The following is a 17,745-nucleotide window of genomic DNA, read 5'->3' on the forward strand; positions in this document are numbered from 1 at the left end:
CTCGCTGTCCGGTACCAAACGACTCACGGACCGGTACTGGTCCGAGGCCCGGGGGTTGGGGACCGCTGGCTTAGAGTACTAATCAGGTGGAACCAGATAAGCTTCCACAGCACACCTATGTCCCACGGCACAGTGGCTGTGAAACACAAAGTTATTACCCAGGTTCCCAGATAATAACGTTTTAGTGGCTTGAATGTGGGAGACGTGAGATGCAGTAACTGGTCTGTACATAAAAGCTTTACTGACTGTCTTCATCTAATCTACGGTTTTACTGATACATTAATTAAAGGTATGCTGAGGGTGATTTTACACATGATATCTTTGATCACCTTTTTTATTATAGTCTGATTATTCAGTATAATCAAGTTTGTTGTTGGCTCTCAAAGCTTGCAACAAATAAAATAATAATAAATGTATAAAGTTGCAGGAAACAAAGCTCCCTGACCTGTAATGTAAACCAGAGGTCCCCAACCCCCGGGCCACGGAGCCGTACCAGTCCGTGAGTCGTTTGGTACCGGGCTGCAAGAGTTGAGGCTCAGGTGTCAAATGTATGTTTTTCAGGGTTTTGATTGTTAACTTGGCTTCCCCGGGTCTTTTCCTGTGTGTTATGAATAAATCCTTTTCTTTGATACTGATACTGGTTTTATTTTGTTGTATTTATACGCAACACTTTAAAGGCCGGTCCGTGAAAGTGTTGTCGGATATAAACTGGTCCGTGGCGCGAAACAGGTTGGATACCGCTGCTGTAAACAGTCGTGTTCTTATGAATATGATCGTAGGTGTGAATAGGTGTGATTTATGGCCCTGGGATTATTCTGGGTGTTGTTTGTAGTCTGAGGAGGGATTGGCTGCCTGCAGGTGAGAAGTCTGCGTGAGGGACTGAACTGGTTTCAACCATGAGCATCAAGATTTCAACTCAAATTTAGATTTTTATTTTCATAATCTGGCTCATCGTAGTAATGCCGCAGTGGAAAAACCCTAACAAATAACAGGAATTCATAAAGTTAAACTGTTGTAGTCATATAAACCTGAGAGGACAGCTCGTGTCTCGTTTTCATACCTCACTGGTTTATAGGATTCAGTAAAAGTTGGAGGACAGCTCACAGACGGGAGTCAACAAATGACCTGTGATCGATTTGAGCACCTGTCTGTGTAAAATGTAAATCGATAAAATGCGACGATGAAACCTTTCATCACAGTGAACTAACCAAACTGGGATATCGATTAAATGACTGAGACTCACCACAAAGAAAAGCAAGCAGCACTTATCAGCGGGTCGGCCGTCGCAGGAGACGACAGCTGTTAAACTTTAATCATCAGAAAGCTACAGACTGAATTTGATCAGAAAGGTTTTCAGCTGCCTCTTCATCAATAGCCTGTGTTGATTCAGCTCTCGCGGAGATAGTTTGGTTCTAAATAAGCAATTTCAGTGACATTAAAAGTTTCAGCCTGTGCAGAAGTCTTTGGGTTTGTAGTGCTCGCTGTAAACTGGATGACAGTTGGTCTGATGTTGTGCTGTCTCTGCTGGCCTCTGTGGTCTGGCTCTGAATGGTGTCTTTGGTGTTTCTGATCACTGTGCTTTAAAATCAAGAAGGTCTCAGAGGAAGAAATACGTTAAAATGATCACCTTACAGCTTTGAGCTCTGCAGATCGGAGGTACGGTGAAAGGGCAGAAAGCTGCTTTTGCAGAACATTTTGTCACGGGGATTTCAAATAATGTTGCTGTTTTATCGTAATAAAGATTTGTGCCAAATGTTGTTGAAATTAAGGCAAAACATGTCTTTTGTAAGCTCACAATTCCTTTTAGCTTTGACCTCCAAATTCAAGAGACACTGAGCCTCGGCTGTCCCGGTTAGGCCGAGCCAAAAACCAGAAAAAGAGTCTCAGATACTAATTCAAGCTAAAATTACTGTTGGATACTCATTTACAACCATATAGATACCATCAGTGTTGTCTTTGCCTCATCCCGGTGAAACTACATCACACAGCACCTGCAGACAGGTACGCAGCCCCTCCCCTCACTATCAGCCGAGCACATGAACAGTAGCTGACATGCTAACCTAGCCGGCGTTAGCTTACATGCTAATGTTAGCTGCTTACCCGATATCCACAAGCCCAGCCTCAAGGCTCACACGCTGAAATGAGAGAAACTCAGTGTGCAAGAGTGAAACCACTGTTTACATTTTTAATGTATTACTTTAATTTAATTTATTACCTCTAAACTGTGTTTGATCAGCAATTGAATCAGTGAACTGAGTGATCAGAAGCACGGCACTACCTAAGGTCATTTTAAAATATTTGTCATATCTAGATATATAGATGTAGATAGATATAGTTATACAAACATAGTGGTGGTAGACAGACAGAAGAAGACGGCCGTAGTGATCGATGTAGAGGTTCTGAATGACAGCAACATCAGGAAGAAGGAACACGAGAAGCTTGAGAAATACCAAGGGCTCAGAGAAGAGCTGGAGAAGATGTGGAGGGTGAAGGTGACGGTGGTCCCCGTCGTAATCGGAGCACTCGGTGCGGTGACTCCCAAGCTAGGCGAGTGGCTCCAGCAGATCCCGGGAACAACATCGGAGATCTCTGTCCAGAAGAGCGCAGTCCTGGAAACAGCTAAGATACTGCGCAGGACCCTCAAGCTCCGAGGCCTCTGGTAGAGGACCGAGCTTGAAGGCTTGACCGCCCACAGGGCCGAGTGGGGAATTATATGTGTGTGTATTTATGTATATATACATAAGCATTGGAATCAGGTAATCAAGGCACTGTGTTAAAGTTATTTTATCAAGTGTGTTTTTAATGAGGCCGTTTCCAGCTTTTGTCCACCTGAATCATCTGATCAAGAGCCTGTTAGCTGAGTTCAGTTCAGTCCAGGTAACGGTCCCTTTCCTTACACGAGCCTTCAAAATGCATTAAAAATTCCTCACTAGGGATATAAGCTCATTAAATGCTCATTAAATGTGGGACTCGTGAGCAGGAGAAAGCTGCAGTTTGAAGCTTTTGGAAAACACCCGGCTGTACAAGCTCACTGCTGCTATTATCATCAATTAGGCATGAAATAACATGTGTAGACTAACAGAAACACCAACAAGCTTTCCAAGGTAGGCATGCAAGCTTGAGAGTGCAACAATGCTTATTTCCTTTAATGGATTAGCTTCAGTTCCTCTGATTTCCTGCTGCCGGAGACATTTCATGATGTTTTATGCTGAATTCTGGCCTCAAGTTATCACACTTCAATTCTCCTAAAAGAGATAATTATGTTCTGTTTCTCCAGGTAAAATCATCCAAATACATCCTAAAGTTAATAATCCTCCAAATATGAGAACCTTGGTGTGCTTTAGTTTTTAATTTATTACTATTTTGGCCTCTGACAGCAGCTGAAACACAGATAATGATGCTGAGCTGAGTTATATCCTGACTCTGCTGCGTTTGACCTGTGATTGAATAGAAATGAGCAAATATACACTAGAACCAGCTGAAGTGAACAACATCTCAGCACAGATGACCCCCTCATTGGTCATGTTTCCCCCCTCGAGCAGGTACGCGGGACCAGTAAGTGCGTATTGATTGGACGTGACTTTCCTGACATGATAATTCAAACGATTGATTTCCAGTGTTGAGCTGAATTGAAATGATATTGTGGAGCTCAAGGACGTCTGAAGATGTCACAGTGAGATTTTTCACTGAATGAGTGACGTCGTTTCTGAATAAATTAATAATATGTATGTTAATCTAGATTTCTAAGGTTTGATGTATCCATGGGGATAGATACTGCTGCTCTGCTGTGCTGAAGACGGAGATGAGTGTGTCGGCTGAACCTACGGCCACGAGTGTGTGCATCGACCAAAAACAAGATTGTGAATATAAGTGGTGAAGATGAGCTTCCTCTGAAAGGTGCCTGGGCTCTCTGTGAGACGCAGGATAAAGTGTTTTGGAGAGGCTCAGTGTGGAGCCACTACTCCTCTGCATTGAGACGAGCCAGGTGTCTGACTCAGATGCCTCCTGGACGTGTTTCGGATGAGGATTTTTGTGCATGCGTCCAACTAGAGAGGGACCCTAGGGCCGGTGTTTCAGCTGGCATAGGAACTCCACATTTCTGCTCTCAAATAAACATTCAAAATCCATGTTTACGAGCTTTTTCAATGACTTTTGTTATCTGAATGCCGGAGCTCTCACTGGCGTCCTCGTGTCTGAGACGATAAAATAAATGAAAAGACGCCGTAGTGCTCCTGCAGGTGAAAAGAAACACTGCAGTGTGTCTTTAATCCTTTCACGTACGGCCACCTATGACTTTAAAAAACACACCCATACATACGAGACACTGCACAACTCTGCCCTTTTGTTCAGAAAGGTCGGTGTGTCTTTTAAGGCCACGCTGAGCTTAAAGCGAATGCTTTGGTTCAATGACAACATCACAGAGACGAGCTGGCAGGTGGCACAATATGTGCTTTTACCCCCCCAGCTGTAAGAGGCTGATGGGGTACAGTTGTCACCTGATCCAGGAGCTTCAGATTGATGCTGTAGGTGGAACAAATCTGATGAGTTTGAATCCCGGTGACCTTGACCTTCAGATTATATTTTCATCATGTGAATGCGATAACCTGAGAACAAGGCGATGTAGGATTTCAAACTGATACCATAGGTGTGTCAACCAGGAGGCCGAGGGGCAGCACTGGAGGTTTTCAGTATTTTTTTTTAATGTGAGAAAACAGCACGGTGGCACGGTGGTCAGCACTGTTGCTGCACAGCAAGAAGGTCCTGAGTTCAATTCCACCATCAGGTCTTTCTGTGTGGAGTTTGCATGTTCTCCCCGTGTTTGTGTGGGTTCCCTCCGGGTACTCCGGCTTCCTCCCACCGTCCAAAGACATGCAGCTTGTGGGGATAGGTTAATTGATAATCCAAATTGCCACTAGGTGTGAATGTGAGTGCGAATGGTTGTCTGTCCCTGTGTGTTAGCCCTGCGACAGACTGGCGACCTGTCCAGGGTGTACCCCGCCTCTCGCCCTATGACAGCTGGGATAGGCTCCAGCGCCCCCCGCGACCCTGAAAAGGATAAGCGGAAGTGAATGGATGGATGGATGTGAGAAAACACACCCAGGGCTGGACTGGGACGAACATCAGCCCTGGTGCTTTTGGTCTAGACGTCCCACTGTGATCGCTCAGCGAAGGTAGGCAGAGGCACCGTCACGTTAAGACGTCTGGCCCATCGGCCAAAAAGTGCGTCGGCCCACCGGGAAAATGCCCGGCATGCCAGCCCTTGGTAGTTATGCAAACCAGGCAGTGATGGACTCAAACTAGAATTTAATTTCCATCTAATAATATCTGCCTCAACATGCATTTAATGCCCATAAGCCTAAAAACGCCGCGGTCTTGTTCCCCTGTGACCTGTTTTTTTTTTTTATAAAACTCGGCTGGCTGTGTATTTGTTACATGTAACAAATACATGTACATGAATTTGTTACATGTAACAAATTCATGTAACAAATTCATGTACATGTATTTGTTACATGTAACAAGTACATGTACTTGTAACAAATACATGTACATGAATTTGTTACATGTAACAAATACATGTACTACATGTAACAAATTCATGTACATGTATTTGTTACATGTACATGAATTTGTTACATGTAAAATTCATGTAACAAATACATGTACATGTATTTGTTACATGTAACAAATACATGTACATGAATTTGTTACATGTAACAAATACATGTACATGAATTTGTTACATGAATTTGTTACATGTAACAAATTCATGTACATGTATTTGTTACAACAAATTCATGTACATGTAACAAATACATGTAACAAATACATGTACATGTATTTGTTACATGTAACAAATTCATGTAACAAATTCATGTACATGTATTTGTTACATGTAACAAATACATGTACATGAATTTGTTACATGTAACAAATTCATGTACATGAATTTGTTACATGTAACAAATACATGTAACAAATACATGTATTTGTTACATGTATTTGTTACATGTAACAAATACATGTACATGTATTTGTTACATGTAACAAATACATGTACATGAATTTGTTACATGTAACAAATACATGTACATGAATTTGTTACATGAATTTGTTACATGTAACAAATTCATGTACATGTATTTGTTACAACAAATTCATGTACATGTAACAAATACATGTAACAAATACATGTACATGTATTTGTTACATGTAACAAATACATGTACATGTATTTGTTACATGTAACAAATTCATGTACATGAATTTTTCAGCGGCCCTACAAGGCTCTGCCAACCTCCCCCCCCCCCCCACCACCCCTACCAACCCCAGGATTGTAGCTTCACGATGCAGCGAGCGTGTTTCTGGTAGATATTCACACACCGGTGTTTCTGAGAGTTTAAAGCGTGGTAGGATTCAACGAGCCGCTCTCTCCTCTGCTTCACTTCTGCCTGTTCTTAGATAAATCGGTTGAGAAGCGATGGAGACAACAGCACAGAGCTGCGATGGAAACTAGTTTGTCAAAAAAAGCTGTTGTTAAGTAAAAGCTCAGACGGTCACTGTTGTTTTCTTTCAAGCTTTAGTTTCTTTGAGATCCTCCGAACGCTCCCCTGTGGAGTGTTGTTCTTAAACGCGGCTTTAATCAAAAATGAAAACGATTCAAATGTCAGCACCGGTCTAATTACACACGCCCCTCTGTGATTTCGGTTTTTATTCTTTGCTCTGCGGTGTCTGAATAAGAAGGTGGCATTTTCAGCTGCTGAAATACTTCATATGTGGTCAGACTTGAACGGCTTCCCTTGATAGAAAAACAGCTTTTATCCAATCATCTGTCAGTCAGTTTGTTAGCACGATCCTCCAGCTTCACCTTTAAAAGGCACCTCAATTTATTATGAGAGCGAGAGCAGAGATCTGGAGTCTGCCTCTGCTCGGCGGAGCTTAAATAGAGGAGCGTGACCTGTCGAAGACCCTTAAAGAACCTCACAGATGGAAAGAGCTCTCAGTATCCGAGCCCCGTACACTCTGAGATGTTCAGCCGTCTTTCATTCTCAGCTTTCACCTGCCGTTGGTATATAAGAAAGAGCCACGGTGCATGAATCTCACTTCAGCTCAAGATATGCCTGCGGGCTCAGTTACTGTCAAGATTGCAGCCTCTTTGGTTTTGAGCTGAGGATTCAGAGTGGTGGATGAGCGCCGAGTGAATAAAGATGCGCTCGGTTCTGAGCAGGCAAAGCGCACTCCGGCCTGATGATGCACGCTGACCTGCAGAATATTTAGGATCTGTGTTTGCAAGCAGGCGCCTGCAGGTGTGCGATAAATAAGCTGAGGAGAAAACGTGTTCAAGTGAGCAGAAAAATGTAAACTTTTCAAAGAGTGGAGCACGTCTGTAACATTAGTGTGATGTAAGAGGTTTTATCTTACAGGCTCCACCATAGTACTTATCTTTGATAAGGAGGACGCGTCAGGAATCGCTGGAGTTGTCTTCTTCTTCCCATTTGTTCTGATCAGCTGCAGCTGTCATCTATAGTTGACTCTGAAGAGCGTTTATCTTCTGTTATTTGTTAGTGTCTGATTAGACGAGTGAAGTCAGAAATAGTAAAAACAGAGTTTCCTCGGTAACACTGTCGTTTGTTTTTGGCTCGCTCTTTCTTCTTTTCTTCTTTGAGTGTTTATACATCTGTGCAAACTTTAGATTTGTCTTTGCACATTTCTATGGGAGATGTCATAAAACCCTCGTCATCTTTTGAAACACGAACCGTGTTTTCCGTATAAGCTGCAGTGTTTCAACACTGACACCAAACGGCCCCGAATCAGAGTCGGTTTATACGGCACGATGAAAAGAAAAAGATGAAAAGATTAGTTAAAGATAACTAAGGAGGTTCTTGTCCCTGCAGCGAACCACGTCTGAGCTCTGTCACGCAGTAAAACCAACACTCTCACATGTTTATCGTATTTCACTATTTTTGCTCTTGTAATCACAGATGGCCAATTAAATGAGCCGGTTCATACGTGACACGTTTCTGCATCATAACCTGGTTTATTGCACTTAATCATATGAATCTTATTCTGTTCCCAGAAGTAAACTTGCATTAAACAGCGCTGAGCGTCTCCCCCAGACGTCATGTGGCCGCCAGACGTTTTCATTTCACTTGCAGCACTTCAGATACGAATATTCAGTTTATTGGTTTAGACTTTCACCTGGGACGCTTACAGTCACACAGTATCGATGCTGCATGTACATTTAACTAAGGATTTAATTTGGGATCCATCCAGTCGTTTGTGTAAAGGAGGGGATAGAGCGCCAGCCGATTGGGGTCTCAGGAAGTGGGGAATGAGTTGAGAGTGAGGGTTGGTCGCTAACAGCATTAGCACACAGTCCACCAGACTGTTGGTGAAGAGGCCAGAGGGAGTTTAGTCCTGCCAGGAGCTTCAGCGCAGCAGGACCGATCGACTGAGCGCTAACACAACGTGTCTGCATATGTGTACAGAGTGTGTGCGCTCACTTAAAAGGTCACACACTCATGTGGGTGATTGTAGTTTTGGAGCACAGAAAACCGAGCGTAGCATTAGTTAGCCTGCTCACATTTGCTGCACCCCTGTAAGCCGGTTTGCAGCCCAGCTCCACCCCAGCTGCTCGCTTCGTGCTCTTAATGAACTAATGTCATATTCTGTTGCTGCTCTCTCTGCTTTCTCCACTGCACATGTGTGCTTGTCAGAGAGGGCGCGTACGACACATGGAAACATGGTGCCAAAGATAAGTTTCTTCTGCCTCTGAGAAAGTTCCTGCTTTGCATTTTAATTCAAAGAATAAAACTGTGATGTGTCTTCTTTTTGTTACAAGTAGGGCTGCCACGATTAGTCGACTAGTCACGATTACGTCGACTATCAAAATCGTCGACGACTGATTTAATAGTCGACGCGTCGTTTGAAGCTTTGTAAGATCCCAAAAGACGCAGGAATAAGTAGTAGGATTTAAGAGTGTAATAACGGACTGAAACAGAAGATGGCAGCACTGCATGTACAAGGATGCCAGCTGCCGTTAAACCCCGAAGAAGAAGAAGAAGAAGAAGCTGTGTCCCAGGCTGTGTCCCATTTCAGGGTCTGCACGCTTGAAGTACGCGCACTACGCGTACTACGTACGGTGCGTACTATAAGTACGAGAAGTGCGGAAGTGAGAGGCTTGTGCAATGGGACGGTATATGCTTCGTCGCGCTGTTCAGGTTACCTAGCAACCATGATTCTAACCGCGAAACACGTTACATACAGCTTTGTTTGACAGAAATGAAGGAGAAAATTGTTTTGTTGGTCATTCATTTTGTCATGACATCACTTTGATTAGTTGAGTATCTGAGGCTGAGACCACAGGACTGTAAAACATGATTGTTGGGCTTCATCTCTGTACTGAACAGTCATTTAAGAGTAGCTAGTAAATAATGATTAGTTAATGTTGTTCATGAGACTAAAGTCATCTCACTATGGTAATGTAAATATAATATGGCCAATATTATAGTATTGTCAGATTATTATGAGATATATATATATATATATATATATATATCTCACTGACTTTCAGCTTGTTGTGTTTGTGGATATATGACTGACTAATTATCCATAAAATCATCAGATTCTCTGTAAGATTAAGGTCGACTATATGTATATTTAGAAGTAGAGGCTTTAAAACCAAGTTAATGCTGAAAGTACAAACATCACTAGTGTCACATAACTTTGCCGACATGTGGCCAACAGCAGTGTTGTAATATTCTTCATTATTAAACATTCGCACATGAATAAGTGACGTCATATTCAGTACTTACTTTTGACAGTTCACTTTTCGGCCGCTCCCTTCTGCCGTATTTTGCGGCAAAATTATCCACACCCACCGCCGCGCTATGAATTGTGGGATATATGGGACCACGAAGGACCAGGCTTGATATTTGGGGAAATCGACGGCGCATTTGGAGTATGCATTTCAAGTACACTTCGAATTGGGACAGCCGTCGTCGCGTGGCGGTGACGTAACCGCACTTAAAATGCGTACTTCAAGCGTGCAGACCCTGAAATGGGACACAGCGCCAGAATTCATAGCGCAGCCCAGCTCAGTTTCCAACAATGGCGGCAGCTAGTTAGTTTTACTATTACTCTTATTATTCTTTCTGGGTCACAAAATAAACGTTTAACATATTTTCAGGCGAGAATGTAGCTGTGTAAACCTCAAATATCTGCTCAGTTTATCAAGACACCACATATTTTCAAAAGCGCTCCGACGTTTTCGGAGACGTCTGTTAGCCACTAGCTCGATAGCTAGCCGGGGGCTAGGCTAACTAGAGCCGTGAGAACACCGGACTCCCGCAAATCGTTTACAAACCCACCGCCGTCTTTCGCTACTCAGGTTAAACATGATATATAAGTCACTTAGATAACTTAAAAATGTTATTGTTTGGCTTTTTTTTAGTATTTTATTTGTTCCTGAGTAAATCGGTTTGGCTGAGATTAAAGTTATAGTTTTTACACAGCTGAATAAACATCAAGCAGACAGCTGATTATCAGAAGTGTGAGATGCTCGAGAATTTACTCCGGTGTCCTGTTATATTTTAGATAGCAAGGAGTTTATTAAACTTCACCGAAACAATCTGTAAATTTCATTAAAATTTAATAAACTATCATCTTGTCTTTATTTTTAGTTAGCACATACCTGAAACACTTAAAGCTGTAAGCTAATGATAGTTGTATAAGAGCAGATGCTGCTGGTGCAATAAGCTGTATGTTTTACGTCCAATGGATGATGATCTGATTAGTCGACTAATCACAAAAATAATCGGTGACTAGTCGACTATCAAAATAATTGTTTGTGGCAGCCCTAGTTACAGGTAACATGAAACATTTCAAGCCTTTCTTTTTTTTTATTTTTAAGGATTGTGGCTTATTTCTTATGAAAACCAGAATCTGGGACCTTGGTTTTGATTATATTTTTTATCTTATAATCTGGATGAATAATTTTGCATTCCAGAAAGCATAATTTTAAGAAAACAGCTGTAAATCGGTTTTAGGTTGTTTAGCATTGACCTTATTGTGTCAGCGTGTAACACCTTTTCCAGACCATCATTTGGTCTTGATGGGTTGCACATTCGCTCTGTTTGGGCATTATTGCGTTAGCCGGACACCGCGACCCTTCATATGCGCCATAAACAACGGACATGACTGGCTTCTTATTGCAGGAAATCTGAGGTTGGCAGGTAGCCATCACAAAGCAATTTTGTGCCAATGTGTTACTAACGATGCAGCGCGCTGCAGGACCACCACCTGCCTTTGTTGGGTAACGAGGTGATAATTGCAAACAGAAAGCTGAAGAAAAAGAGTCACAACAATATCTAATAATGGCAAAGAAAAAGAAACTTGCACATGCCAAGCAGGTAATGAGAGGCCCAGATTCTCTCTTGAATAAATTACTAAATATTACATCAGTGCGTCTGCCTTTGCTTTGTGTTTATCCTATATTTTATGCATTTTTCTAATTTTAATATAGTTCAGTAGGACATTCTGGTGTCATGTTTCTGTGTCTATACGTGGGAGAGGAAACAAATTGGGGGCATTTGACGTTCAGCAGATGTTCTAGTTGGATTTTAAAGACTGAGGCATTAATTTACAATTACATGAAAACACCGTCACAAAGTTTCTACATTATTAATACATGATGGGGGGATTTTAATTGTCTCTTAATAAAACTAATGCTATCAGAGCAACGAGGTTTCTGGGTCTCTCCACGCTCGCTCGCAGTAATGAAACATGCTAATGCATCGCACACGTTCTACAGTCGCTGACCTGCTCACCTGTTGCAGGCTGGGATGATTCGCACCGAATCGGATGAGTACTTCATCGAGCCGCTGGAGAAAGGCACTCAGGAGCTGGAGGACCAGGGCAGGGTCCACGTGGTTTACCGCAGGTCAGCTCTGCTGCAGACTCCCTTGGACATCTCTGTGGATTACCAGCTACAAGGTAGGAGGCACAACCCCGATGGTTCCTGCTGTATTCTTATCAACTAATGGTGTGACACTCCTGTGAGGTCACTGCTGTGAAGCTTCTCCGTATAATTAAATCTTTTTGCTGCTTGTGTCCAGCCCCAATTGTCTAAAAAGCAAACTCCAGGTCCAGACTTCACCGTGTGCCACACAAATACAACAGTAGCAACTTTTTAGAGATATAAAAATGACACATTAAAACAATGAATGTTGATATTGATGAAAATGTAAATGTTGGCAACAGGAGTTTAGGTCACTTGTGAACATTTCAGCATTTATTCGTCGTTATCAGTGAAAGCAGTTCATTCGATTTCGTTCCCTGTGCTGCTGCTTTTACTGCGACTCTGCTGTTGCTCTAACTGTTGTTATTAATGCTCCAAAATGCAGATTTGACCCTCTATTTATACCAAATAAATGTCATTGTTGCCACTGTTGGAAAATGTAATGCATCACTTGGACTGTGAAGGAGAACCGCGCTCAGGAAGGCTGATGAAACCACGGACTCACCGTGTTTAGGAACAACAACGTCTATATTAAAACATAGAATCGCTTCACCTGCAATTTTTAAAAAGGGCTTAAAAGTATGGAGCAGGGTGATGACTGACTCGGGGGGAGTCCTCCCCCTCTGCTGTGGGTAAACTGAGCTGAGAGTGTTTAAGTCACGTGCACGCTGTGCTCGTGAGCTCGCGTCAGTTTGTGCTTACATGATGATGAGATCTGAATTGTGACAGACGTGCTTAGTGCTGCATTTCTTTTGCCTTCTCTCCACACGTCGGTGTGCCAGTCGACCCATTTGTCCTGATTGCTGCTCTAAAACTCATTTTCTCTGCCTTCATGCCCGTGCATACTAAAAGCCATCCTGCAGAAAGAGCAGAGTATGTTATTTCTGATCTAATTCAGTAAAGAGATTATAGAAATTAAAAAATGCACAGAAAAATAATAATGAGGTAAATAAATAACTTGATTCAATTATTCGTCCATGACTGTAAAATTAGGTGGAGTTTGAATGTTGTCGTTAGTGATGAACAGGCTGTGACAGCTTGGATCATGGATGGATGGACGAGTGCGGATCTAAAACACAAAAACCCATTAACTCATTTAATATGTGCATATATAATAAACTCTGTTTCATAGACATCTGTGAGATAATTCAATGGAGAGTTTTTGACTGTCACCTAATTTTCCGATGGTTATCACGTCGTCTGTAGTAACAGGATAAATTACCAAGAAGCAGAGTAAATTTCATCCTCACCTCCCTCAGTAACGCTGATCCCATCCAAATGGGGCTCGAGTTAGTTCAGCATCAGCTGAGACAGTTGGTACTGTGGGATGAAGCTCTGTGTTGGCTCTTTGCCTGCTTTGAAACAGACAACAGATGTTCTTTAAGAAAACACGAGAGACCGGTTGTGCTGATAAGCACCGGCTCTCAGTAAGAAAGCTGAGAGACGTTATCAGAGGTCGGTTCATCAGGTGGTCTCATTCTTTAGTGGCAGAGGACGGAGCCATGATCCCATTATCTGATTTGTCTCATTTAAGGAATTAATTTCTAACAAATCAAAGAAAAGAAGGACAAAGGGAAACATCTGTGACAGCTGTGAGCTGTGCTGAGAGGACGGGTCCAGAAATATGATGAAACAAACGTCCTGCAAAACTCTAACAAGTCATTTAATGTGTTCAATGGTTTAGTTACACAATGTAAATCCTGAAAAACGGACTTTATTTGACAAAAGTGTGTCATCACCTCATGTAAAGACGCCAGTACTTAAACTGAGTGAAGTGAAAATTGGTGATAATTTTAAGTTAAAATGGAATAAATCAGCAGAAAGTGTAACTACGAAAAGCTGATCTTGTGCCTCGAACGCCGCAGACTGAGAGAATTTAATGAACATTTGAACGCCGGCCGATGATGGCGGCGAGCTCCTCCACACAAGCACAAACCACATGACTGATCCACATCAATGCTAAACAAAGCATAACTGTGATCACAGCTAAACTAAATCAACTATTTCAGGTGCTGAATTTTCTCTGGTCTCTGTGTTAAAAATATTAACAATATCCACATAATGCAATAAAATAAATTCAAGCAGTACAAATTAAATAAATTTCACTAGTTTCATTTAAACACGTTGCTGCATTTATACAATTTTCCCCCATTTACATATTTCACATGACTTATTTATGATATTTATAAAATATTGAGTATGTGGGAACCAAAACTACTAAATATTAATGGATTAAATAAATATTCCAGATGCTCATTTAAATCTAAATTGAGAGCAGTGGGTGCGCGAGCACAGGCTGAGATATCTGCTGCTGCTCGACAGTAAACGTGCTTCTTTAGTACATTTATGTCGTCTTTTAAGTTTATTTTTAATAGATTCTTGTCTTTTTAATGTGTAGTTGAAGTGGAGCGAGGCAGGACATGTGGGGAAAGAGAAAAAGGAGAATAATGTGCATTACAAGTCCAATCAGAAATAAGTATTTTCACCTACTTGGTTGTCAAACTGGAAAAAATGTAAGTCATTTAAAGGCCACAGTACCCCATCACTTAGCTGAGCCCTGACACCATTATTTACAAGTGCTGCGTCTTGTTTATTATGAAAAGCTTCCTAACAGACAGGAAGGCGTGAGGGAGGTCGTGGCGAGGCCTCATCTGGTCGCTTCGTTGTAGAAACGCGCAGACATGATGAAAGATGGCGATTCTGATCCCGTCACAGCGTCCGAGTCCTGACGTCAAACTGGGGTGAAGCACTGATAATGAAATCATCAGCACGATCAATCGGCAACTTTGTTACAAAAAACAACAAAAACAATCCAACAGGTACGATATGTTTCACTTAAACAGCTGCTAAAGTCGTCGTAAACTTTTGATGGGGACTGTATACTATATATATTTTGCATGGTTGGATCGTAACAAGGTTTCTAGTAGAGCTTCAACAGGCAACAAGAAGAAATGGGAGAAAAACTAAGCATTTTTTTAAGTGTTTATTAAAAACAACACTTAAACTGAATGGATAATCTGAAACGTTTGACTGTATAATGACATGTCAGTAATATTTGACCATTCTATGGCAGTTTATGGCAGGAATACATCTCAACCTAACTGTTGGTGCTTTAACACCTGCAAAAAAAAATTAATCTGACATTGAGCTACTAGACTTTATTGATCTCAGTCAATATGATTAACCAAACCAGCACTTTCTGTGATGAGGAGGTACGAGTTTGTCGGCTCCAGGAGCCGTTAAAGTGAAGCACTTGTGCTGCTTTGTCTCACCATCACAGGAATGAGAAACATCAGATGACCATAAAGGGTTAACGCTGAGCCTCGGCGGCGCTGTAGGACAGCGGTCTCCAACCTTTTTTGCGCCACGGACCGGTTTATGCCCGACGTTGTTTTCACAGACCGGCCTTTAAGGTGTCGCGGATAAATACAACAAAATAAAACTAGTACCGGTACTGAAAAAAAGAAGATTTATTCATAACACACGTGAAAAGACCCAGGAAAACCGAGTAAACGATAAAAACAATAACAAAATAACGCTGAAAACCAATAAAAACCCTGAAAACTATACATTTCACACCTGAGCCTCAACTCTCGCGGCCCGGTACCAAACGACTCACGGACCGGTACCGGTCTGAGGCCCGGGGGTTGGCCCGCTGCTGTAGGAGATTATTTGCACTGTACGCAGAGCTGTGTTACTCTTGGCTGGGTTCCCATCACGGGATATTTTGGTGTTGATTGGATTTCTTACTTTGAAGCCGTCTAGTCTGTGTCATGTCCTGTAACCGAGGACTGTGGATGATGATGGCGGATGTGTAAGTTTTCCTTTTTCTATCTGTTGCTGCTGTGACGCTGCTTTCCAACGCACATCCTGCTCAGCGGGAGGTTAACTCGCAGCTTTCAGGCGTGTTATCTTGTAGGTTTGAAGAGTACTTTCCAAAACTTTAATATATTTGTCTTTAAAAGCACAGGATTCTGCATCATCCTAGAAACGTTCACGTCTCAAAGGTTTAAATTTCGACTTTTGTTACTTTTTAGTTCTGATGTTGCAGAAGGCGAGGGAGCCGTCTGTTCGCCGTGCTGGATGCTGATGGCGTGCAGCCATTTATTTATTTATTTGTTAGCTTTGTGTTTTACGTGATGTTGAAAAGTTCTTTTGGGTGAACTTGCACCAGGAGCCAAGGTGCTGGATTTCCTGCAGGCAACTTAAAATAAATCAGCGCCCACTGTAAATGTGCTGCACAGGTACAAAGAGTGAAGGCTGAAGCTTATGGTTTGTGTTGGTCGCAGTCCTCCTCACAGTGTGTGTGTGGTTAGGTGCTGGTTCTTTCAGCATCTTTATTTCCTGCTGAGGTGTGAGAGTCGGGCTGTAAAAACCATTTTTTCTTTCATTCACAGCACTTGTGTACAGAAAGTCAAAGCGAGCTCAGTGAGACTTGCTTTGTGATGATCAGTCAGTCTGTTTTTTCTCTTTGTTTGTTTTTTTTCTCTTTGTTTGTTTGTTTTTGTTTGTGGCTCCATGTCAGCCACTTCCTCCTGCACTGCTCTCCAGCCCAGCTGCATCACCTCACTAACAGAAGCAATGGTGCGTTGAATACCGTTACACAAGTGTTGTGCCTGTATCATGCACACTGCCTTTTTGACATGGTCCAGTTCATGTTTGCACTCCACTGCTGATGTGGTAACGCTGACACGGCCGCCGAACAACAGAGCACGTGCCTGAAAGTGTGCTTTAAGGAAAACATGCCGTTCACCTTCAAACTGTGGCAGCAGTTCTGCTTTTCTCAGACTCCCTCCCTCACCCCGAAAATCACTTGATTCCACGTCACATACCAGGAAAATATATATATATATGTACAGAGAAAAGCCCAGCTCATATGACCCCCTATGAGCAGCACTTTGGTGACAGTGGGAAGGAAAAGCTCCCTTTTAACAGGAAGAAACCTCCAGCAGAACCAGGCTCAGGGAGGGGCGGGGCCATCTGCTGTGATTGGTTGAGGGAGACAAAATACATGCTGTGGTAGAGAGCTGAGATTAAGAATAACTAATGATTAAATGCAGAGACGAGTATAAACACATTGTGAGTTAAAAAGGTGAGTTAAGAAGAAATATACTGAGAGTGTGTTTTAGGCGTAGCCGCTTTAACACACCACATTGTCGCCATGCTTTGGTCTAGGGCTGCCACGATTAGTCGACTAGTCACGATTACGTCGACTATCAAAATCGTCGACGACTGATTTAATAGTCGACGTGTCGTTTGAAGCTTTGTAAGATCCCAAAAGACGCAGGAATAAGTAGTAGGATTTAAGAGTGTAATAACGGACTGAAACAGAAGATGGCAGCACTGCATGTACAAGGATGCCAGCTGCCGTTAAACCCCGAAGAAGAAGAAACTGTGTCCCAGAATTCATAGCGCAGCCCAGCTCAGTTTCCAACAATGGCGGCAGCTAGTTAGTTTTAATATTACTCTTATTATTCTTTCTGGGTCACAAAATAAATGTTTAACATGTTTTCAGGCGAGAATGTAGCTGTGTAAACCTCAAATATCTGCTCAGTTTATCAAGACACCACATATTTTCAAAAGCTCTCCGACGTTTTCGAAGACGTCTGTTACCCACTAGCTCGATAGCTAGCCGGGGGCTAGGCTAACTAGAGCCGTGAGAACACCGGACTTTTTCAAACCCACCGCTGTCTTTCGTTACTCAGGTTAAACATGATATATAAGTCACT

General features: G+C 42.3%; 1 protein-coding gene across 1 annotated transcript in view; it reads left to right on the forward strand.

Moving 5' to 3' along the window:
* The window catches only part of adamts3 (ADAM metallopeptidase with thrombospondin type 1 motif, 3), a gene marked incomplete at its 5' end in the record, with an annotated part of 170,896 nt that overhangs the window by 14,140 nt on the left and 139,011 nt on the right, over positions 1-17,745 (forward strand). Inside the window, one exon of the mRNA XM_085180835.1 lies at positions 11,835-11,991. Coding sequence (XP_085036961.1) covers positions 11,835-11,991 — 157 coding nt within the window. The remainder of the gene's footprint in view (positions 1-11,834; positions 11,992-17,745) is intronic.

Source organism: Neolamprologus multifasciatus, chromosome 12, assembly GCF_963576455.1.
Source record: "Neolamprologus multifasciatus chromosome 12, fNeoMul1.2, whole genome shotgun sequence".
NCBI classification, from domain to species: domain Eukaryota; kingdom Metazoa; phylum Chordata; class Actinopteri; order Cichliformes; family Cichlidae; genus Neolamprologus; species Neolamprologus multifasciatus.